The following is a 23,872-nucleotide window of genomic DNA, read 5'->3' as shown; positions in this document are numbered from 1 at the left end:
ACTTTCAGAATTTGTGTAAGGACATGCTTCAGAGATTTAATGTCAAAGATGGGGATGCCTTAAGCCAAGTCATGGGATTTTATTTCCTCCAAATTTATGTTACATTCACTTGCCAGCTTCATGTACAACACTGTAACTCTTGTGTAGAATTGTCTCTCTTAATTTTGTTGAGTTTATGTTGGTGAAATTCTTTTCCCCTTTAGAGCCACTGTTTTCACCAAGTAAGGTGTTTTATAATTTTCTTCTCCCACAGTAACTTGCACGCAACATTCAACTAATAATTTCTATCAACCATATGCTGAAAGTAAAAAGCTTTTACCATCTAACATGAAAACCCAGCAGCTGCAGATGGAATTGTTCATTGTTGAATTAGCTGTGTGTTGGGTTGCATTGTGTATCTGACTTATTGAGTTCTTTCCTCTCTGTGAGCGGTGTTTACATATATGTATTCTATATATGTACATCTCTCTTTATCTGTGTTGTCAGCTGTTGTTATTGTCTCCCTTCTTATTCCATATCTGAGTATTCATTTCCACCCCACTCTTGTGCTTAATTAATCATAAAATATAGTACTAAATTTTTCTTATTTCTTTAATATGTTCACGTTTTTAATAGTCTACTTACTGCATAAGACATTTTAAATGTACTCCTAAGAAAGCTGTTCTTTACAAAAATTTACCAAAATAATATCATTTTACTTTTGCATTTGGATTCATCCACAGTTAATATTCTCCTGAAAGTGAACTTCAGTAGAAAACGGTTCCCTCTACTTTTCATAGTATCATTTTACAAGGAGCAAAATGGCACCAGACAGTGTGTCCTAACCAAATATAACTAGTTAAGTAATACTGAATAACAAAGTATGATTTTTTTTAAAACAGAGGTTATTTCAGTAAACTTTTTTGTTTTAGCAACTTTAAGAAACAAAGAATAATATAAAGCCTAGTAAAAGTAGGAGCATTTGTTTACTGCTTTCTCTTTTGTCTGAAGACAGTACAGAGGGAATGAAGGGCAGATGCGGGAGCTGCAGGATCAGCTGGAAGCGGAGCAGTATTTCTCGGTGAGAATCACTTTTAATATGTAGACTGTTTCCAAAGCTGACTTAACAAGGCGTTTAGATGTTTAATGTGAACTGTGACTCTTTTTCAAATGACTATGAAGTAGTTTTCTCCCATTGTATATCCCCTTCTCTGCATTTCATTTCTGAATCTGTGTTGGTAGTCTAAGTTAAAGAAATGACTATTTTTGTGCAAATATTTCCAGAATTGCTTTCAAACTGGAGCTACTTAAAAGAGTCTGTTAAGAGTTCTGTCTGCCTGGTACCAAGCTCTGGTGGGTTAGAGTGCCAGTATTACCATGTGTGGTTCACGTGTGCACATCACAGTGGCCTTCGTACATGTGTGTGTAGCTCTTGCTGCATACAGTTGTGGGTTCAAGAGATTTTTCCTGTTTTGTGCACTTTATGAATCTGTTACGCTTTTTCTCCATAAAAATCATTTTCTTTTTTTACTACAGGCCAGGTTATTTTCATTACTACTATTGATGAGCATTTATAGCTATTGCTTTGAGGCTTTATTGAAAACTCTGAATTTTTGGTTGCCAAGCTTGTACCCTAACATTTCAGTTTGACATTTATCTAGCTGCTCCGTTTCTGTTTCACTGGCAAGCCACCTTTACTATGGGCTTTAAGCAGTGTAATTGAATGCACAGAGTTTGAGTTGCACTGCTGAATATGCCCTAGAAACCAAGTATGAACAATATTGGAAGTAATGATTTCCTCAGTAAAAAATCTGGGTATTGTTAGAGCTCTATGGAATTTCATACAGTTATGAGCTTCATGCTAATAAACTTGGTGACTTTTCCATTTTTTGTCTGTTTCTTCTTGGCTTATTATGCAATCCCTGGAATATGTTTTTAAATTAAAAAAAAAATTCAAGATTGTTGAAAACCTTTTCCGTGAATGTAAATTAGCCTTCATTTTTTCAGTGTGTGGGGGTGACTTCTACACAGGGGTCTATAATATCAAGCACACCCTCCTGTCCGTAGGCTTCCATAGGGTAATCTTTCAGTGCCTCCATATTTGGGGATGGATGTCCAAGTGATTTGTGGTAGTTCTTATGGATTCTTGATTTTTGCCTTTATAAAACAATACAAACTATTAACTGTCTTTAGTTTTGGTTTATTCTGTTGCTTGTGAGGACTGGGTTAGATGTTGCTAAATTTGATAAGTTTTTATGAGCTGAATTTAAGGTTTTCTTTAGTTTTGGCTTTCAGATCCGGTTATTTTTATTTCTTCATTGATTCCACATATAAATTTCAGTAATTGAAGTCGGAGAAATGAGAATCTGATTACTAAAGGCAGAATGGACTATTTCATTTTAGAAATTGTAAACAAACCAGAGCTAGCCATCATTTTTCTTTCAGTTGCATTCTTGTAGAAATGCATTTTTCCCCTAGAGAAGTGCTGTTTCTCAGAGAGATAATTAAGTATACAGTGTAAAAGTCATACTCCACAGCTGTTTGCTGGTCCTCACTGTTTTTTCCTTATCTTTTAAACTAAAAAGTGTTGTTAAAAAAACAGAAATTGACTTCACAATTAGAAGTTTATAACCTCTGCATCTATTACTATGAAATAAAACTGCAATGAGAATTCATGTTACTATGAAATAAAACTGCAATGAAAATCATGTTACTATGAAATAAAACTGCAATGAAAATTCAGGTTTAAGACTTTGTATAGATATATATTTTTACTTTGGTAAATACTTCAGAGTGGAGTTGTTAGATCATATGTTAATTGTTTAACTTTCTAAAGAACTACCAAATTGTTTTTTAACCCCAGCAATACACTTATTTATTCTTATCACTTGTTTTGCAGACACTTTATAAAACCCAGGTAAAGGAACTTAAGGAAGAAATTGAAGAAAAAAACAGAGAAAACTTAAAGAAAATACAGGAACTACAAAGTGAAAAGTATGTCCATTTTAGTTTAGAACAAGAATCAGTCCTACAGCAAAGATTTCTTAACTTTTAAGTTTAAACATAGAGAGTAGATGTGTCTTTATTCTTACGGCAGTGGAATAGCAAATCTTACTGGCCTAATTCAGAACAAATCAAACTAAATTTTGACTAAAATTTGCCTTTATGGTGAAGAAATAATTTGGTACTTTAACACTATAGCAGTTGTACAGAGATTCACTAAATTGTGACAGTAAATTGTTTTCAAAGGTCTCTCAATCTTCAAACATCTGTTTGTATACAAATAGTTCATGTAGTATTTGGAAATTATAATTTTTATGTTAGGTAAAGATATTTAGAGTGTTCCTCTTAGTATTATAAGGCAGATTAATTTCTATTGCGTGTGTGCTTAGGGCTTTACAAGGAGGCAGTCTTATGAATCTATTAAGTTTAATAACTGCTTATAGCTGGATGGTGTAAGAACAGACATTGAAGCTAGTTTTCTCACGTTGTTGTATTGTTGTATGCCTCATCTTTTCCTCCCTCCTCAGATCAACAACTTCTTCTTGTTCTCATTCTCAGCAAATAGTCTTGTTTCCTGAAAGTCATAGGACATCTACTCTCTTCCACTAACACAGCCACTGACCTGTCTGCAGCTGTACATGTAAACCCTACCTTCCTTCTGATTCATGAAAATAGACAAAATTAACATGAGTCGACCTAAAAGGCAGCCCTTCAATCCCATCCTTTTCTGCCTGTGACTCCGATGATTCTCTCATCTTTCCTTTATTTCTTTTCTTTTTCTCTCTAATTTTTCTTGGAGTGTTGATTTACGGTGTTGTATTAGTTTCAGGTGTACCGCAAAGTGAATCACTCCTGTATCATTTTTTCCTTTCTGTAGTCATTTCCATTGTTACATAAGCATAGAGGTAAACATTTTCTTAAAAAACAACCTCCTTTTCTTTAAACTGTATAGTTACTTACAACGTGTTTTTTGCTTCCTTTTGTAGCAAACTTCCTTGAAAAGTGACATACCATTTACCTTCAGGTTCTCTTCTCTTAGTCTTTCTTGAGCTCATTCCAAACTTTGCACCCATTACTCTACCAAAATAACCTTTTTCAAGGTCACCTGGAGCTTCCTAATAGTTAAGAACTGTAGTCAGTTCTTAACTATTTATCTTATTTAATAGCAGCAGTTGTCATCATTGATTACTCTCTCTGAATTTGCTTCATTTGGTTTCTGTGACACCAAACTCCTTTCCGCCTATTGAAGTGTCTCCTCTTCCTCACCCGTCTTTGCTCCTTTGTCATTTTAAACTATGGAGGGCCCAAGGGATCACTCCCTGCTTGTTCTCATCCAGCCTAATGGCTTTAAATAACATCAGTGTACAAGTATATTCTCCCCTGAATTTTAGACTTGTAAACTCAGCTGTCTGACATCTCCACTAGAGTGTTTAACAAGCATATCATATATAACATGTCCAGAAAAATGCCTTACTCCCCCACCTGCTCCTTGCTGTCTTCCCCGTGTCACTATTAGCTGTTTTGTTAGTCCTAGTTGCTTAAATCCAAAAGTTGGCATCATCTTAGACTCTTTTTTTCTTACATTCTGCATGCAATCCATCAATATAGCCTAGCTGTAACTAAAAAGCCTGTCCAGAATCTGATCATTTCTCACCACTTTTTATCATTTACCAACTTGATCCAAACTGCCATTATCTCCAGTCTTGATTTTCAGGTGTCTCCTGACTGCTTCTGCTCACTGCTTCTGCCACTAGATTGCTGCTTCTGCCATTGTCCCCCTACTAAGTCTGATTTTAACCAGCAGCCTGAATGATCGCTTTAAAATGGAGCACTCAGAGTAAAAGCCAGAGTCCCTCTCTTGTTTTAGAAAGCCTTCTAACACTTGTTCTTTCTCCCCAATTCACTTATCACATCTCACAACCACCCCTGACACCCCTCACATTAGCTTCCTTCAGAACATTTCTTATTAGATGTTTCCTTTGCCCGAAAGCATTCTCAGATACCTGTGTGGCTCCTCTCTTACTTCCTCCTTTTCTTTTCTCAAATATCAGCTTAGTAGAGAGACATTCTTGATCGCCCTCAATAAAATAGTGACCACAACTTACAGCCTCTTTACCTTTCTTTTTATTGTTTTCTGTGGCATACTGTATATTGTTCATTTCTTTAAATTGTCTCACCTTGCTAATATATACTTTCTGAGGGCAAGGAGTTTGTTAATGCTGTATGCCTTAAATCCCAGAACAGTGTTTGGCACACAGGAACTTTAAATATTTGTTGGACAAAAGAATGGATATTATTACTGGTTTTTGTAGTTACTGTATGTCTTCCTCTTTAGGCTTGAGACAGAAAATTTTATTTGTATTACTCCCTTAATAGAAAGTAGGTAGAAGTCATTCATTTATTTAATAAACATTTATTGAGCACCTACTGTATGTACAGGTTATAGTTATGACCAAAATAACTTATTGAAGACAGTTTCTCTTCATAGGAAGAGCAGGCAAACTGCAGTGATCTGGTTGTGGTCCGAATGTCAATTCTGAAAGGCTTTAAAGGGTAATTCTCAAGGAGCATTCCTAGAATAGTTCATAGTGGTTTGCAGATCTATTTATAAATCTTCATAATCTCATTAAATTTCAGAGCTGGAAGTGACCTCAAAAATAATGTAGCTTAATCTTCTCATTTTATGGATTTGATTGAGTTCTTTTAAGTGTAAGGAACTTGCCTAGTGTCCCTACCCAGTGGGATAGAATGGGGATAGAAGGGGATCAGGGTCTAGGTCTGGCCTCTTGATTTACAAGCCAGTGACTTTCCCACTTTGCCGTGCTGCCTTTCCTTCCAGATCCCAGCAAATTCCTTTTCAGGGGTAGACTGCTTGCCATTGTTCTATTACCTTTTCTTAGTTAAGCAAAATAACATGTACAAAATTTTAGCATCCTTTTTCAAAGTGTGAGAGGTTACTTTTCTAGAAAGTTTGTAATGTGTTCAGGGTTTGTTTTAAGCAATAGAATACTTGATTCTTTTATCATTTAAATAGAATTGTGTTTTTAACCATATAGTTAAGTTGGAAGAATGAATTGGATTTGTTTATACTCATCTCTCTCTTAAATCTACCAGAGAAACTCTTGCTACTCAGTTGGATCTAGCGGAAACAAAGGCTGAATCTGAGCAGTTGGCTCGAGGGCTTCTGGAAGAGCAGTATTTTGAACTGACCCAAGAAAGCAAGAAAGCTGCTTCGAGAAATCGACAAGAGATTACAGATAAAGATCACACTCTTAGTCGGGTAAGTGATAGTTGGCTAAGTTATGTGATTAAAATTAATTGAAAAGTCTAAATAGGCCACATTTTAAAGTGTTTGGGTAAGTGTATGTGCATGAGTATTTCCTTACACACAATGGTCTACTTGTATGCATATATAAAATAGTTTATATAATCTAAAACAATGGTTAATAATTGAAATTCTTGTTCAGTATATTGGGTTTTTTCCCCCTTTCTGGTTATAGATCTTAATATATTTTATGTGAAGAAATACTTAACTTTAAATTCATTTGCTTTATTATCTTAGTAAATTGCAACTGATTTCATGGCCAAAATTCTATAAGATTCAGAGATGCTATTTTGGGATGTGGATATCCACAAAAATTCTTTGTGTATATCTACAAATCCATTATAGAGAAACCATTACTACAAACAGTTGTCTATTCCTGAAAAGTATAGTATGGTCAATAGATTATGGGGCTAGAAAGGGGAATTAGAGTTTTCTTCTTGGTGGTAAAGCCACCATCAAGTGCTCTGGTGTAAGTAGATCTGGATTCAAACCACAGCTTTGCCCCTGAGAAGTTAACGTCATCTTGGCAGTTTGCTTTGATTTCTTCAAGCCTCAGATTCTGTGTCATAGGATTCTTATGAAGATTAAATGCAGTCATATAAATAGAATGGGGAACAAGTAAATTACCGAAAGTAATTGTTGGAGGGCAGAGAGAATGAAAAGTACCCACTGAACTGAGAAGGTATCTTTAGACTAAAACGCCAAGGTAGGCAGCTCTGTACAGTCTTTGGACAAGTTACTATGGGTCCAGTAGTCACGGAGTGGGTTCAGGCAGAAAATGATCCAGAAGCATTCCTGCTGCACTCCACACCACCAGAGGACCATTGGGACAATTTTATAGTTAACCTAGGGTATGGGAGGTATGTGCTTAAAAGTAGGAAGTGCGTTCCTAAGTGCGTTCCTAGTTCCTAAGAATGGGTAACTAGTCCTGTCGGCATCAGGAATATGTCAGCAAAGGTCTTCATCATTGTTTGGGGACTACAGAACATAGAGGCCACTTCTGATTATTAAATAATATCTACTACCTAAAAAGCCCTTGATGACAAAGAAATGATTTTATCACACAGTGCCGTCTGGGTAGGGTCAGGGAAGGAATAAATAGGGAGGAAATATATGGGCCCACAGTGGTATCATTTATGCTAATAGCCAAACATTTTAAATTGTCCTTTTTGTCACCGTTATTCAGATGAAGAAACTGAGGCCCAGAAAGATTGTGACTTGCTGAGGGCACAGAGACAGAGAACTAAATGTACATTTCCTAGTTTTTAGTCTTGTTCTTATTTCATTACATTTCGTATTCCTTTCATTTGTATGACTGTGTATGTATACATGCACACTGAAATAATTTTTGGAAGTTAACAGTTACTTTAAAATATTTTTAATCACTTCCACGTATTTCAAACTGGAAACCAGACATTTTTATAGTTAAGCAATGTCTGACCTGTCCTTGTCTATGGAAAATGCAAGTATTTTTTTAAAGATTATTGCTTTAAATATGGGAGTAACAATACAACTTCAGCCATTCTGTGCTTTGTTTAGCTTGAAGAAACAAACAGCATGCTAACCAAAGATATTGAATTATTAAGAAAAGAAAATGAAGAGCTAACTGATAAAATGAGGAAGGCAGAGGAAGGTATGTAAGATTTTTTTTAAAAATTGTAACATTAAAATCAAGTTCAGAGGTAAATCTTTGTTATGTGTTAGGGTTTTGCAGAATTTGTTTTCATATGTTAAATAACTTGTGTAGCCTTTAGTATTACCTTGAATAGTGTTAGTCACTCAGTTGTGTCTGACTCTTTGCGACCCCGTGGACTGTAGCCCACCAGTCTCTTCTGTCCATGAAATTCTCCAGGCAAGAATACTGGAGTGGGTGGCTATGACCTTCTCCAGGGGATCTTCCCAACCCAGGGATCGAACCCAGGTCTCCTGCATTGCAGGTGGATTTTTTACTGTCTAAGCCACCAGGGAAGCCCCTAAGTATTATCTTAGGGAACTTAAATATTCTCACCATCACTCCCCCCACAGAAAGGTAAATATATGAGGTGATGTATGTGTTAATTAAATTGATTGTGGGGGGATCCTTTCACAGTGTATACGTATATCAATTCTTCACATTGTACATTTTAAAATCTTAAAATTTTATTTGTCTGTTATACCTCAATAAACTGAAAAAAAGAATTATTTAATAAAGGCACTGAAAGTTACTATGTAGTATATACTAATTTGAATAATAAAGGACATTGTTACTTTGCAAGGCAGAAATTAATGGCATATTTATATGACATTTTATGTAATTTGTTGACAGAATATAAATTGAAGAAGGAGGAGGAGATCAATATCCTTAAGGCTGCCTTTGAAAAGAATATCAATACAGAACGAACCCTTAAAACACAGGTATACATGCGGTTAGCCTTCCCCATATGTTTGTATTTGAGTATCATATTCAGAAGTTTATATTTGTTCTTCATTTCCTTTTTCTTAAAACTGAGATTGTCAAGTCATTGGAACAAATAATGTAATACTCTTTTTTCAGGAAATAGGATTTCAGTTGAGTTAAGAAAGCTAATTTGTCTAGTTATCTGATTAGTAAAAAATATGTTTTAGATTGTATGGAGGACCCATAATTGACAGTAGGAAAACTTAATGAGGAGAAAGCATATGCTTGACTGAAGTCAAGAGAGAAGAGTGAAAAGAAAGAGAAGAATGGGGAGTAAGAAACTTAAAAGGGGTAGATGTATCATTTCGCTTTGTATTTTGCAGCTAGACCAGTTTTTACACTAAAACTTGATATCTTATCATTGTACCAGTAGTCATCCAGTAGTTTTTAATTCTTCAAAAGGTACTGTGTACCTCAGTTCATTTTTTTTTATTACAGTAAAATATTTTGTACTTATAGCTCCTTACCACTAATCTATTCTCTCTCAGTAATCCTTCAACTAAAGTAATTTTTCAAAAATGCACTTAATAGTCATTGAAAATCCTTCAGTGGAGATTTTACTTCTCTCTGTAAACATAGACCATGAAGATAAAGATTGACATTTATTTTTGTACATACTCCAAAAGAACATAAGTTGAAAGAAAATGAACTAGGACCAGTATTTATAGCATATACAGAGAAAGATAAAGAGGATCTGCAAATAGGAAAAAAGTTCAGTAGAAAAAAGAAAAAGCCAAGGGACACTTGAGGAAAAAAAAGCAGTAAAGATTTTTTTAAAAGGCTCAACCATGGGGACTTACTGGTGCTCCAGTGGTTGAGACTCTGTGCTTCCGCTGCAGGAGGCGCGTGTTTGAGCCTCGTCAGGGAACTAAGATCCCACTAGTTTCAAGGCGTGACCAAAGCAGAAAGGGTTCAGCCACAGTAGTAAAGCAAGAAATAAAAATGGAAACAATAATGAGATATCTTTTTGACAATCAAATTGACAGGTTTTAATGAGTCATGATACTCAGCTGTGAGTATTATAAGCACATGGGGAACATTCATTCATACAAAAACAATTTAATGGAAGAAAGCATTTGAATGTGCATATTCTGTGACCCAGTATGTGCTCATTTAGGAATTTATCCTATTTAAATACTTCCATAAATTCTCAAAAGAAATATACAGAAATAAAATTGCTACATTATTTTTAAAAGTGAAAAACTAAAACTAACCCATACAATGAGGTGCAAAGAAGCCATTAAAAATTAATGAAGTAGATCTACATGTAATGACACAGAGAAATAGTATTTACTGTGATATTTAATACAGTATTAAATTTAGGGAGCAAGTTGCAGCACACAGTGTATTGCAAAATTCCATTTAAAATTGAAACATTTATATATAATCTACTTATAGTTTTAGGAAAAGTCTAGAAGGATATGCACCCAGTAGATTGAAAGAAAAGAAAAGGCTTTAGCAGAGATAGTCTTTGATGAGTGATAACTATAATAGCTTTTCATGTTCTTCACATTATACTTCTGTGGGTTTTTTTTTTTTGTTAGATTTACTACTGGAAAAAAACCAAATAGCCATTTATGAGTTCGGTGAAGTAAGCCTTTACTGCACTAAAAAAATTACTCAAGGGTTCTTTATCCTTGATGGGATCTAATCTACATGGAAATGATACTGGTTAGGGATTTGTTCTATCTTGATGGAAAAATCTGATTTTTTTTTTTTTTATTTTTTAGCTACTACAGGACAGATATACCATAGCTTATGTTTCTTTTTCTTGGTTTATGTAGCTAATTTCCTGTGCTTTTAACAGTTCTGTCTTATTTAGAATATATTTTTTCTTTCTGGCAAAAGGGGTTAGCCTCAACTATATTTACAACCTCTTTCCCATTCAAGAGGCCCTGAGTATGGTGCTTCATCCACCTGCTCTCCTATTTGTCTAAAAGAAAAAAATTATCTTGAGCCTTTTTGCCTGTGTACTGTTGCGTCAAATTCTTGTGTCATCCTTGGCTCCCCTCCTTAATACCATTTCTACTTGCTCATTCGATTCCTGTTGGTCTTTTTAAGAAATATACGTGGACACAAATGCAGGTATTCCAGGAAGCCTTCCCTGACCTCTCCTAGTCTCAGTTAGGTACTGCTTCTGTAGCACCTTGCTTGCTTCTTTTTCCTGATTTTCCACTCAGCACTGTCATGCTTGCTTTCCAGCTCCTCTGCCAGACTAGGATGTCCTTGGGGTTAACTGTATTTTCTGTCCGTATATCTAGTGCCTATCAGAGTGCTTACATGCAGTATAGTAAGTGCTGAATAATTGTTGAGCAGTAACTGGATTTTTTTGTAAGCCTATCTGTTTCTTATTAAACATTTGAACAATGAGATGAGTCAGTAATAGTTACTTGTGCTACCAGTTATCATATTCCAAACTTCATTAGGTTCTCCTAATTTTCACACGCACATTTTGAAGGAAATGTTTTTTAAGGAAAAAAATTTTTTTTACTGGAGGCTTAAATTGAATAGCTACAATGAAGAACCTTATTAATAACATTTTAATATCATAATAGGCTGTTAACAAGTTGGCAGAAATAATGAATCGAAAGGACTTTAAAATTGATAGAAAGAAAGCAAATACACAGGATTTGAGAAAGAAAGAAAAAGAAAATCGAAAGCTCCAACTTGAACTCAACCAAGAAAGAGAGAAATTCAACCAAATGGTAGTGAAACATCAGAAGGAGCTGAATGAAATGCAAGCGGTAAGGTTGTGTGTGTGCATTTGTTATTACTGTATATACCTAGCTACTTGTTTGTTCAGTATAAAAAATGCATATTTAGGTTTATATTCTTCCCAGTTTGATTACTATTACTCTAATATGAACCATGATCTTGACAAACTAGGAAGATACTCTGTTAACTATAACTTGAGTAATTTTTACCCCTTAGCATCTGCTTGATTAGAAATGCTACTTTTGGAGAAACCACTAAGGGTTTTCCTCTATATCTTTTACACTTTCATTTGGAACCATAAAAGCATTTTCTATTGTTTTAACAGGTGTTTGAGTTTGGTTTTTAATGCTTTGTGTTTTAGAAGAAAAAAAACAAAATACTTTTTTAAAGGAAAGAGAAAAGGAGCTTATGCATGCAGTGTATTACTGAGGAAGAGAACTTGTGTTTTTACAGTTGTATTACAATCTGTGGTAGTAAACATTTGTGAAGTTTATAGTCAGTTTTTAGTATTAGCAATTCTCGGTTACATATTTTATAACTCCACTGATTCTTAGTTTCTAATGTTGGAGATTTGAACTTAATTCTTTATATTATCTTATTACTTTTTTATTTTTTAAATAGCAATTGGTAGAAGAATGTACACATAAGAATGAGCTTCAGATGCAGTTGGCCAGCAAAGAGAGTGACATTGAGCAGCTGCGTGCCAAACTTTTGGACCTTTCAGATTCTACAAGTGTTGCTAGTTTTCCCAGTGCTGATGAAACTGATGGAAACCTTCCAGGTAAGAATAATTTCTGTTACTTCATTCAAGTTTGCTAAAACATGGGAATTAATGTAGATTTCTTTTTTTGGATTTGTAACTCTGTCATTTTGTCCATGAATTCTTAAGAAGGGATTTGTTTCTCATGGCCCAGAGTCTGATATTTGCATACTTATTGCATTTTATAGCATAAAAGCAGTCATAAACAATCTTAGGCTCTTAAAATAGATCTGAATGGCTCTTATTAAATAGAAACCTGAAGTTTATGAATCAGTATTGAGCAGCCCATCCCTGTGATGAAAGTCAAAACTGCTGCTACAGCTCTCATTGTTTAAGGAAAATTGTACATGTTTTTATGTGTAGCAGCTGTTTAGTGTTTTATGTATTTTTGTGCTGAAACTAAGAACTGTACTTAATAATCAGAACCATAGTAGCTCTATATAGAAACCTACCTAGTGCTATAGTGATAAACTTCAACCAGACTTAAAGTTTCAAATTTGGAAACATAGATAAAAGCAGTTGGGAGGTGTAGAGAGGTGGCAGGGAGTGAAGTAAACACAAAAGTGAGGAGCTAGGATGTCAGACTTCCTCTTCTTTTTATTTTTATTTTTCCAGTGGAGAATCAACTGAAAAAAAAAATACCGCCTCATTTTTGGATACATTGTAGTGTGGATTTTAGTACATTTATGTCTTTTTAACAGAGATGAGCAGTACACTTGATGCAGGTTCAGTTTAGAAATTAATAGGTTATAGATACTAAACCATGCATTATGAATGTTAAAGGTATACATACACACAGAGAGACACCCATTTAATGTACTACATATTCTTAGTTCAAGGTCTTGAGAGTTTTAAGTGGTCTTAAACTTGAAGTAGATTTTAATTAATGTATTTGCTGAATAATGCATGAAAAGAAAGATACACATCACCACATTTGATATGATAAGGATCTATGTTAACAGATATTACTTGTTTTTGTTGTTGAGAATTTGAAATAAGAAACTTGATAGACAACCTAGAAAATTTCATGTTGTTGTTATTGGTCAAGAAAGTGAAATTCAAAATAGGAAGTGAATTCACTTCTGATATGTATTCTATGTAATAGTCATTCTTTTGTAGCTTTGCCAGCCCAAAATGAGATATCTGGAAAGGGAAGGGCAGGGAATAAATATTTCTTACTCCGATGGTCAAAAAATTCCTTGTTTTCCCATTTTTGGCTCTCTGAAACCTCCAACCTCTTGAAAATCTTGTAGCTTCACTTCCTTATCAAAGGATCACTTTGGATTTAATAAGAATCTCTAGCTTCAGCTGTTGTTTGAACATCGTTGTAAAGTTATGACCCAGTCATCAGTTAAGAGTATGACATGGGAATTCCTGGCGGTTCAGTCGTAAGGGCTTTGTGCTCTCACTGGAGAGGTCCTGCGTTCAAAAGCTTTTTTGTCTTTATTCCATCCATTTCCCTTCAGCTTTGTTTATAATGTCTTACTATGTATGCCTTGGTTCTCTTTGTATTAGGTTAAACATTTCAGAGACTGACTTGATGAATACTGTCTAGAGGATTTGAATTGAGAGATGAGGTTGGGGGAAGGTAATGAGTTTTATTTCATCCTGGCTTATTCAGGAAGGCTGAACTTGAAGCGTCATCAGGTGGTTTGACTGGCAAACCTAGGTGAGATATCCATTTAGATTTCAGAATCCTGATCTAATAAGTCTATTCAGGAGGGATCAGTCAGCAAAAGAAATTGTTTAATGGTTCTACTGGTTCCATTCTGAGCTATACTTAGTATAGCTGTGTATTTTGAGAGATTTTTGCGTTTAATATTTTCAAAGTTCAAGCGGAGGGGGGAAAAAGGTGCTGGTGGCCATTCTCCATTGACCAGTCAGGGTCGGTCTCTATTACTGGGTTCTGAATTTGAAATTTTACAGAGGTCTTTACAGTGCTGCACCTTTTCATATTGGAGGCTGTGACTTTCATATCGGAGGTAGAAATTATGGATAATTATCATCAAAGTTACTTTACCTCTGTATCAGATATCTTACTGCTTTTTGCTGCTGCTAAGTTGCTTCAGTTGTGTCCGACTCTGTGTGACCCCATAGACAGCAGCCCACCTGGCTCCCCCGTCCCTGGAATTCTCCAGGCAAGAACACTGGAGTGGGTTGCCATTTCCTTCTCCAATGCATGAAAGTGAAAAGTAAAAGTGAAGTCACTCAGTCGTGTCGACTCTTCGTGACCCCATGGACTACAGCCTACCAGGCTCCTTCGTCCATGGGATTTTCCAAGCAAGAGTACTAGTAACTTGAAAGTCTATATTTATAAAGTCTTACCATTTACTAGACTTTCGGCAAATAAAGTTAAGTTTTTGTGGTCATATCTAGAAAGAATTGTAAAAAGTTTTGGCATTCATTCTTAATTTGAGAGTTACCTATCATTCACATGTCTGAAAGATTTTTTGAAGGTAATGATTAATTTTATTTAGTTTGGAAGACTGATCAATGATTGGAGATAATCAGTGCATCTGAATTCTTGAGCATTGATTGATTTTTTTTCTTTTTGTATCACTTCTCAATTTAAATTTTTTGGAATGGTTCTCTAGCTGTGTTTCTTAAGCAATATGTAGTTCATCCAAGTAAACTTTGTTAGTCTTCAGAGATTAGTCTTGATGTTTGAATTGGCTGTATTTGGTACTGATTTACTCCTCTTTCTTACATTATCCTCTTTCTTATATGAGTTACATATAATTAACTCTTAAAGGAGTTAATTGCTCATATTGCAATCATACACATATAAAATTTTTTTTTAAGTTCAAATTTCTCTACAAATAAATGAAACCTGGGACCAAGTTTGTTTGGTTTTTTTTTGGTACTTCTATAGTATGTTATTGATAATAATCTAGACTTAGAAGTCCTCAACATTTATTTATCTGGAGAAGCTTATTTCTGTTTGTATTATAAAAGAATTTAGAATATTATACTTTTGGGTTGCCACTTAGGTCACAGGTGGTCATAGTTTTAAAGGAGGTCCTTACAACTAAAAAAAATTTTAAAGAACTGAATAAAAAACTGGTATATTAAGTTGCATATTAGACAAGAGTAAGTAATTTTTTTAAATCACTGAGTTTGGTTTACCTGCTTCTCTGAAGGGAATTCACTGGAAGGGAAGACTAAAATTCTGTTATAACATTGGCAAAAAATAATTTTAAATTGGCAAAAACCTTCATATATCTTCAGCACTTTTTTTGAGTTTCTGATTTCTTCATTTTATTTCAATTAGGGCAGATAGAAAATTGGGCTTATTTAATTTATAAAATGCCTTTGATGTATAAAATTTCTATAGGAACACTGAAATGGCACCATACAACAATTCATTGAAAATATATTTCAGTCAGTATATTCAAAGAAAACACTGGCAAATTAATCCAAACTAGAACCAGAAAGCTTATATATTTCTGGCACTTATTCTCATAGAGAAATAGCTTGGAAGGAGGATATTTTGGCATACACAATTTTGTATAAATGTCAAGATTTCCATGGCTTTTATGTCTTTTATTTTTAGTGAGGAATTACTGGTATGAAATGGACTTTGGCACACTGAAGGGAACTTTTCCTAGCAATAACTTTTCCTTTTGTAAATTAGAATATTTGTGAATAATGAGCAGCCTTCTATATGTTATTGAATATAAATTAGCCCTGTGGTTTTTAAATTACAACCATTATTTAAATAGAGTGTGACTTTACTTGACTTGGAGAAGGCATTGGCAACCCACTCCAGTACTCTTGCCTGGAAAATCCCATGAACGGAGGAGCCTGGTAGGCTGCAGTCCATGGGGTCTCTGAGAGTTGGGCACGACTAAGGGACTTCACTTTCACTTCCTTGGCTAATTAAGAAAGAAAGAACTACAGAATAATAATTTTTTAAAAGGTGTATCAGGTACCTACTCTGTATGTCAGATGCCTTGGGGTATATATATGTATATATATATATACATATATGTGTATATATATGTATATATATATACATATATGTGTATATATATATATTTTTTTAAGTGTTAGGATGTGGTACCCTGCTCTCAAACTTTCCAAGGAACTGCCTAATGGGACAGATTAATTATTGATGAACAAAATAATAATGCCAACTAAGAAAAAAGTTGGGAGAAGAAGCGGATCACTTTGAACTGAAGTTTCTCATTATTTCTTCCACTTTAACCACTACATGAAGGAGAATAACAAAATCAGAGGCCATTAGGTACATGGAAGAAGCTGGAACAAGATCATCACTCCTAATTCAATTAACTGCAGTTTGTCTAAGGAAAGATTAGCACTGTGCTCTAGGAATTGAAACTCAGAAATTAGATTGCCTGGGTGAACCCTGGAGCTTGGCCAGTTGCTAGGATTACCCTAGGGCAAGTCAGTTCACCTTGCTAAGCCTTAGTCTCTTCATTTGTAAATGGAGGATAATAGGAGGACCCATCTTCTTTTATATTCCTGAGAATGTAATATCCTATGTTCATGAGGTTATATATAGATTATATATGAGGTATTACTTGCACTTGATAAATAATAAATATATAGTAAATGTTACCTATTATCATTACTTTAAGACCAGACTGTTTTCCAGCTTTTAAGTTACACAGAGGAAGGTAATATATATTCCCCTTAGGCTCATGATTTAAACAATGGTATAATGTCACATAGCATTGTACCTTAAAGTTGGTTGCTTTTCATCTGTATTTCAAATGTAATAGATCTAAAAAATAAAATTATTGTCTTATCTCTAACCTGATATAAAATAATAATTTCTAAATGGAATCATAAACATTAATTATATTTAGTATGTATTTAATATATTTAAATGTTAATGATAATAATTATAAAATGCCTTGATTGAGTTAGTCAAAGAGTTTCTGGTGGGCACAAACTGGTAAAAGATTATCAGTTTTACCTGCTGAATTCTGTGTTCTTTTACTGTTTATTCTGATCTACAAACTTTAAAGGGTTTATACCTCTTTAGTTTGCTAAAAATTGTAATTGGACTTACCACTAGAATTAGGGAACCTCTCCCCAACCACATTTGGACACTTTCAATGAAATTGTTATAGATGTTTTACCAGATCATTTATCAGAATATTGTACTGAGAAAACAAATAAAATGCTTGTCTCTTATTCTTTATATCTAGTTGGTTCTGCCTGCATTCCTTATTTATTTATCTTCTATTCTTATCTTCTGTGAGTAATAGGACACTTCTGTACTTTTGCTTGCTCTTTCTCGTGTAAATCATGCCTCTGACTTGTTCCACTTGCTGCATTTTTTTTTTTTTGGCTCAGTATTTTTATATCAATGTTAAGTGATATTTAAAGTTTTCTGTATCATATCCCATCTAAGCTGCAATCCATTCCAGTCTTGCCTGGCTGTTAAGGGTATTGTCATTATTTCATACTTTTATGATTGAGTACTGAAAGTTAATTTTAAGGGGAAAGTGGCTTGGAATTTTTTTCTGCAATTTTTGTATGGCCATTAAAGTTGATTTGTGTGATTAAAGCATGAAAGAGCAGATTTTAGCACTTACTCATGTAGCTGTGTTCCAATGCCTGCTGCTGCATGCTGTCACACAGCTTTTAATAGCTTTTCCTTTTGTGACAGAATACTATATATTTTTTTCCTTCTAGAATCAAGAATTGAAGGTTGGCTTTCAATACCAAATAGAGGAAATATCAAAAGATATGGCTGGAAGAAACAGGTACCATATAACTCATTTTTTTAAGTTGATATTTTGTTGTATATTTTATTTTTAAATCATAGAGCTTATATTAATTGTCATTATTTTTAGATTGATACAATATAATCTAGACATTTTAAAAGGCAAGTATTATACTTACCACTTTAAACCAAGTTAATACTGCTGTTTTCTCTTCCCCTTGTTTTTTTCATTTTAGTATGTTGTGGTAAGCAGCAAAAAAATTTTGTTCTATAATGATGAACAAGATAAGGAACAATCCAATCCGTCTATGGTATTGGACATTGAGTAAGTTGCCTTTTATTCCCAATCTTAAGTCTGTTGAGTGTTAAATTATTTTTAGACTTACCATTTAGTTTTTATTTTGTTATTTAAACTATGTTATAAACTTCTTTCCCTAACAAATTTAAATAACAGCTTTATATTAAATCCTACTTTTATCAAAATATGAGAGAGAAAACATTGCATACCTGATTGATGTATTCGAAAAGCATTTTTTGTAAATGTCAAGTATTTATTGGTATTACATTCATAGAACATCTCAAAAAATGTATAATTATGTTGGTCATTAATAATAGGTCACAGAGGCCCAAGCTGAAACACAGAGAAATTCCAGCACGGGGATCCCTCACTGTCCTGTTGTAGCCATAGGACACCCTTCCTGTGCCCTCCTCGGATCCCTGGCAACCACTAATCTGTCCTCTATTTGTGTGGTTTTGTCACTTCAAGGATGTTATATAAATGGAATCAAATAGTGTGTAATGTTTGAGATACGCTTTTTCACTCAGTGTAGTTCCCTTGAAATCCATCCAAGATGTAGTTTTTTTCTTTTCATGATTGAGTGTTCTGTTGTATGAATATATCAAGAGTTTGTTTAACCATTTATTTGCGTTTTTTCTAATTCTGGCCTATTAAAAATAAAGCTGCTTTGAACATTCATGTACCAGTTTTCATACAGATTGTAAGAACTTGCCGTACTCTTTTTCCAGAGTGGCTCTGTAGTTTTCTGTTTCCTGCCATAGTTGTATGAATGATCTAGTTTTTTTTGCATCACCACCAGCATTTGGTTTTATCTCTATCTTTACTTTAAAAATTCTGATAGGTTTATAGTGAAACTTACTCTGATTTTAATCTACATTTCTCTAATAACTAATCTTTTCCTATGCTTATCTGCCACCTCTGTGTTCTCTTCAGTGAAATACCTGCTTTTGTCTTTTACTGTAAATGTGTTTTTATAATCGCTTACATCTTCTTTTCATTTTAGTAAATTGTTTCATGTTCGTCCTGTAACACAAGGAGATGTGTACAGAGCTGAAACTGAAGAAATTCCTAAAATATTCCAGGTAAAAATCTGAAGTTATAATTGTAGTAGATTCTTTACCTAACTTATAAGTGTATTTGTGAAGTAAACGTAAATACATCAATACTTTTATACATTTGAAACTTGTTTGTGCAGATCCAGACTTTTTTAATCTTCTGTTTACCATTTCTGAATGTAGATACTGTATGCAAATGAAGGTGAATGTAGAAAAGACTTAGAGGTGGAACCAGTACAACAAGCTGAAAAAACAAGTTTTCAAAACCACAAAGGCCATGAGTTCATTCCTACACTCTACCACTTTCCTGCCAACTGTGAGGCCTGTGCCAAACCTCTCTGGCATGTTTTTAAGCCACCCCCTGCCCTGGAGTGTCGAAGATGCCATGTTAAGTGCCACAGAGACCACATAGATAAGAAAGAGGACTTGATTTCTCCATGTAAAGGTAAGGCATGAAACTGATTCTTATACCATTTAATAAGATAACTTCTTCAGTGTAGCACTTCCTGTAACAAGTTGAAAAGAGACAATAAGATGTAATATTTTGGCACTGGTGGAGCCACATATATATTTCTGATTTTACTTCATTTTTACTAGGTTATGGCTAATGTTTTCTCTTTAAATTTTCTGAATTAAAAAGAGAAGATATTGTCCAAGCTTAATTAAGTGTAGTAAATCTTTTCAAATTGTCAAGAACCTTTGAGAGGGCTCCTTTAAGTATTATGTGACTTTGATTGTGCTCTTTTTTCTTAAAATAGTAAGTTATGATGTAACGTCAGCAAGAGATATGCTGCTGCTAGCGTGTTCTCAGGATGAACAAAAAAAATGGGTAACTCATTTAGTAAAGAAAATCCCTAAGAATCCACCATCTGGTTTTGTGCGTGCATCCCCTCGAACACTTTCTACAAGGTCCACTGCAAATCAGTCTTTCCGGAAAGTGGTCAAAAATACATCTGGAAAAGCTAGGTAAGGATTGAAGTGTTAACCTTTCTCACACTAAGTGACTGGATAATAGCTGTCAAAACCCAAAATCAAATTGTTCTTTTCCCTGTAAAAGGCATCATTTGTAGTTGGGTCTTTATATATGACTTAAACGACTTTACCAAGTAGTTTAACTGATTCCTGTTTCAAGCTCAGAATATTTATAAATATCGTATTTATTTAGTTCCATGTCAGGTTTTATTGTCGTTGGTTGTGTTATATATGGTACATCAGTTCAGTTCAGTTCAGTCGCTCAGTTGTGTCTGACTCTCTGCGACCCCATGAATCGCAGCACACCAGGCCTCCCTGTCCATCACCATCTCCCGGAGTTCACTCAGATTCACGTCCATCGAGTCAGTGATGCCATCCAGCCATCTCATCCTCGGTTGTCCCCTTCTCCTCCTGCCCCCAATCCCTCCCAGCATCACAGTCTTTTCCAATGAGTCAACTCTTCGCATGACGTGGCCAAAGTACTGGAGTTTGAGCTTTAGCATCATTCCTTCCAAAGAAATCCCAGGGCTGATCTCCTTCAGAATGGACTGGTTGGATCTCCTTGCAGTCCAAGGGACTCTCAAGAGTCTTCTCCAACACCACACTTCAAAAGCATCAATTCTTCGGCACTCAGCTTTCTTCACAGTCCAACTCCCACATCCATACATGACCACAGGAAAAACCATAGCCTTGACTAGACGGACTTTAGTCGGCAAAGTAATGTCTCTGCTTTTGAATGTGCTATCTAGATTGGTCATAACTTTTCATGTGAAACTTTGCTCATCTTATTTTTAGCTGTGTTAGCATAGGTTTTTTTTTTTAATCAAAATTATTTGACATTATCTCTGTTACAAATAAACTTTTCATTTAAGTACCCATTTTTTCTTCTTTTGGGGGGAGGGTAGTTTAACTACTTTCGACAAAATTTTAAAAAAAGTTTAAATGGTAAAATGAACAATTTCAGGGCATAATTAAACCCTTTCTTGAGAAGTGGCTATGCTATCTTCAAAGTTCTCTAATGCATGGAACCTTGGGACTCAGAGAAATTAAGCAGCTTGCAGGATCACACAGCCAGTTTGTGGCATAGTCATTGGAACCCATTTTTATCTCTTTCTAAACCTATGTTTTTTCTCTTATCCTAAATACAATCTTTCCCTGGAATGTTAACCCTCTACTGAGAGGGATATTTGAGTCTAGAACTGATTTGTCTCTGCTAATGTCACCCAACTCTCCCAAGCAGGCTTAAAAACCATCTTTAATTTACCCTGTTTCTTTCATTCCGTATCATCAGTAACCAAGTCTAATTCTTTGGATTGGCTCACATCCAGTCCTCCTTGTGTTGCCCAGCTGCAATACTGTTCCAGTGCTTTATTACCTCACTCCGGTCTTCCTTGTGTAGAACCCTGTATCAGCCTCTCCTGTCAGGATAAAAGCTGAATAAATCTAAAGTACTTAAAATTGGTTACAGCTTTGTAGGGGGAACAATGTGTTTGAAACAGTAGAAGCAGAAAGGAGATAATGGTGTATTTTTTCCCTTTTCCTGTTTGCCAAGTTTTGTGTGTTACTTAATTATTATATATAATGTATGTGTACCTTTCCTTTCAAGTTTTGTTTTTTGTATTTATCAGCTGAGTACGTTACTTAACAATTTTTTTCTCCCCCCTCAACAGTTAACCACGTGACCTAGTGCCTTGTGGAATTGTGTGGGATGCTACCTGATGAAGCAGGCGTCTCTAACCATGCAGAGCAGACAGGCTGTTCCTTTGACACAAATATCACAAGCTTCAGGGTTAAGATTGCTGTTATTCTGTCCTTGCTTTGGCACAAAAGCACACTGAGGATTGTTTGTTTTGTTTTTTGTTTTTTTATTGCGGGTTTGCCTACAGGTAGATTAGATTAATTATTACTATGTAATGCAAGTACAATTGAGGGAAAGCTTAGCTAGATATATTTTTTTTAAAAAGGTGCTGCCTTTTTGAATTTCTAAGAAAACGCCTGTCAATCATGATGGAACACAGTTTTCCTCATACCAGTGAGGGGAAGAGACTTTCACTTTCAAGTGGAATGGCTGTCACTATCAAGATCAGCTCATGGAAGGAGTAAAGAGAATATCTCAAAATGAGACAACTGAAAGGTTTTTAAAAAAATAACTTCAGTTTTCATGCTCTTGCAAGACTATACAAAACTATTTTAAGAAAGCAGTGATATCACTTGACTTCAGTGCCCTCACTGTAGAATTTAAAAGCCTTACTGTTGATTGCCCATGGTGGACTTGATGGAAAATAAATATCTTACATTATGCTTTACAAAATACTGTATGTGTTTCAGCAAGTTTGTAGATTGGGGAATGGGAGAAGGCAAAAAAAAAAATTTACATTTAATCTATGCATTTTTGCCAAGCCATATTGAGTTATTTTTACTACTAGAGACATTAGGAACTAACTGTACAAAAGAACCAAGTTTAAAAGCATTTTGTGGGGTACATCATTTCTGTAATTGTATAATGTGTTTCTTTGTGGTTTTAAGTGATAAAGACATTAAGTTAACAAACATATAAGAAATGTATGCACTGTTTGAAATGTAAATTATTCTTAGAACACCTTCAGTGGGAGTTGCATTGCCCTTTTAGTGCCTTAATTTGAGAGAATTATTTTACTGCCATGACTATAAAAATTTCAAAAAACATATTTTCAAAAAATTATGTGTGTTCAGGGGTTTTTTCATTGATAATTGGTTTAATTTAAAATATTTAGAGGTTTGTTGGACTTTGATAAATTGAGACAATGTTTGCATCAAACTACCTGCTTAAATAATGAATGACTTTATAAAACTCTGCAAAAATATGTAGAAAGTTGCACCCAGTATAAAAGAAAATTATGGCAATACATCTGTGATGTTTTCCAGTTAACATAGGAATTACCAGATAAATACTGTTAAACTCTTGTTCAATAACAAGAGTTGATTCATATGGGCAGTATGATTTATTGTTTATTTTTTTAACCAAATACCTCCTCAGTAATTTATAATGGCTTTGCAGTAATGTCTATCAGATAAGAAGCACTGGAAAACTGATTCGTCTCTAGGATGATATGCATGTTTCAAGTGGTATTAAAAGCCGCACTGATGGATATGTAATAATAAACATATCTGTTATTAATATGCTAATGACTCTGTGCTCATTTAATGAGAAATAAAAGTAATTTATGGATGGAGACCTTTCATAATGACTGCTATGGTGTTTTCTCATGGATGAGATGAATAGAAACCATGCTATAAATTAGTCCCTGACTGCATACAAATGTTTGTAAAATCTCATGACTAGATTAAAGTGAATTTTTAAAAGATAAAACTGGTTTGTGCTGTAAAATAAGAGTGGCTACAATTGAAATGAAAAGTTGGCTAATGTCTGTTAGAAACAATCCTCCGTGAGTCTCTTAAGTTTCTCACATCCGGAGAGCGGAAGCTTTGACAGCCTTTGTTTGTTCTACCCTGTCTTTGTCAAGGAGATTTATATAGTGAACAGCCTTGGGAGATACTCTGTTTCCATCAAGGAGAGGGCAGGTTTGTTTACTGTTGTATAATAAACATAATGTTTCTCCCCAGGGCAAAAGTTGGGCAGAGTTGCTTGTG

The 23,872-nt window shown here is 34.6% G+C and overlaps 1 protein-coding gene across 1 annotated transcript in view; it reads left to right on the top strand.

The window, feature by feature from the left end:
- ROCK1 (Rho associated coiled-coil containing protein kinase 1) overlaps window positions 1-23,461 on the top strand; it is a 125,260-nt gene extending 101,799 nt beyond the window's left edge. The window contains exons 21-33 of the mRNA XM_040264706.1: window positions 991-1,060; window positions 2,879-2,973; window positions 6,097-6,262; window positions 7,847-7,940; window positions 8,613-8,701; window positions 11,300-11,488; window positions 12,081-12,240; window positions 17,887-17,957; window positions 18,154-18,242; window positions 19,219-19,297; window positions 19,454-19,715; window positions 20,029-20,236; window positions 21,913-23,461. Coding sequence (XP_040120640.1) covers window positions 991-1,060; window positions 2,879-2,973; window positions 6,097-6,262; window positions 7,847-7,940; window positions 8,613-8,701; window positions 11,300-11,488; window positions 12,081-12,240; window positions 17,887-17,957; window positions 18,154-18,242; window positions 19,219-19,297; window positions 19,454-19,715; window positions 20,029-20,236; window positions 21,913-21,916 — 1,576 coding nt within the window. The 3' untranslated portion in view covers window positions 21,917-23,461. The remainder of the gene's footprint in view (window positions 1-990; window positions 1,061-2,878; window positions 2,974-6,096; window positions 6,263-7,846; window positions 7,941-8,612; window positions 8,702-11,299; window positions 11,489-12,080; window positions 12,241-17,886; window positions 17,958-18,153; window positions 18,243-19,218; window positions 19,298-19,453; window positions 19,716-20,028; window positions 20,237-21,912) is intronic.
- Window positions 23,462-23,872: the final 411 nt, after the last annotated feature.

This window comes from Oryx dammah, unplaced genomic scaffold (assembly GCF_014754425.2).
Source record: "Oryx dammah isolate SB20612 unplaced genomic scaffold, SCBI_Odam_1.1 HiC_scaffold_22, whole genome shotgun sequence".
In the NCBI taxonomy this organism is placed as follows: Eukaryota; Metazoa; Chordata; class Mammalia; order Artiodactyla; family Bovidae; genus Oryx; species Oryx dammah.
This window is presented reverse-complemented; position numbering and strand designations above follow the sequence as displayed.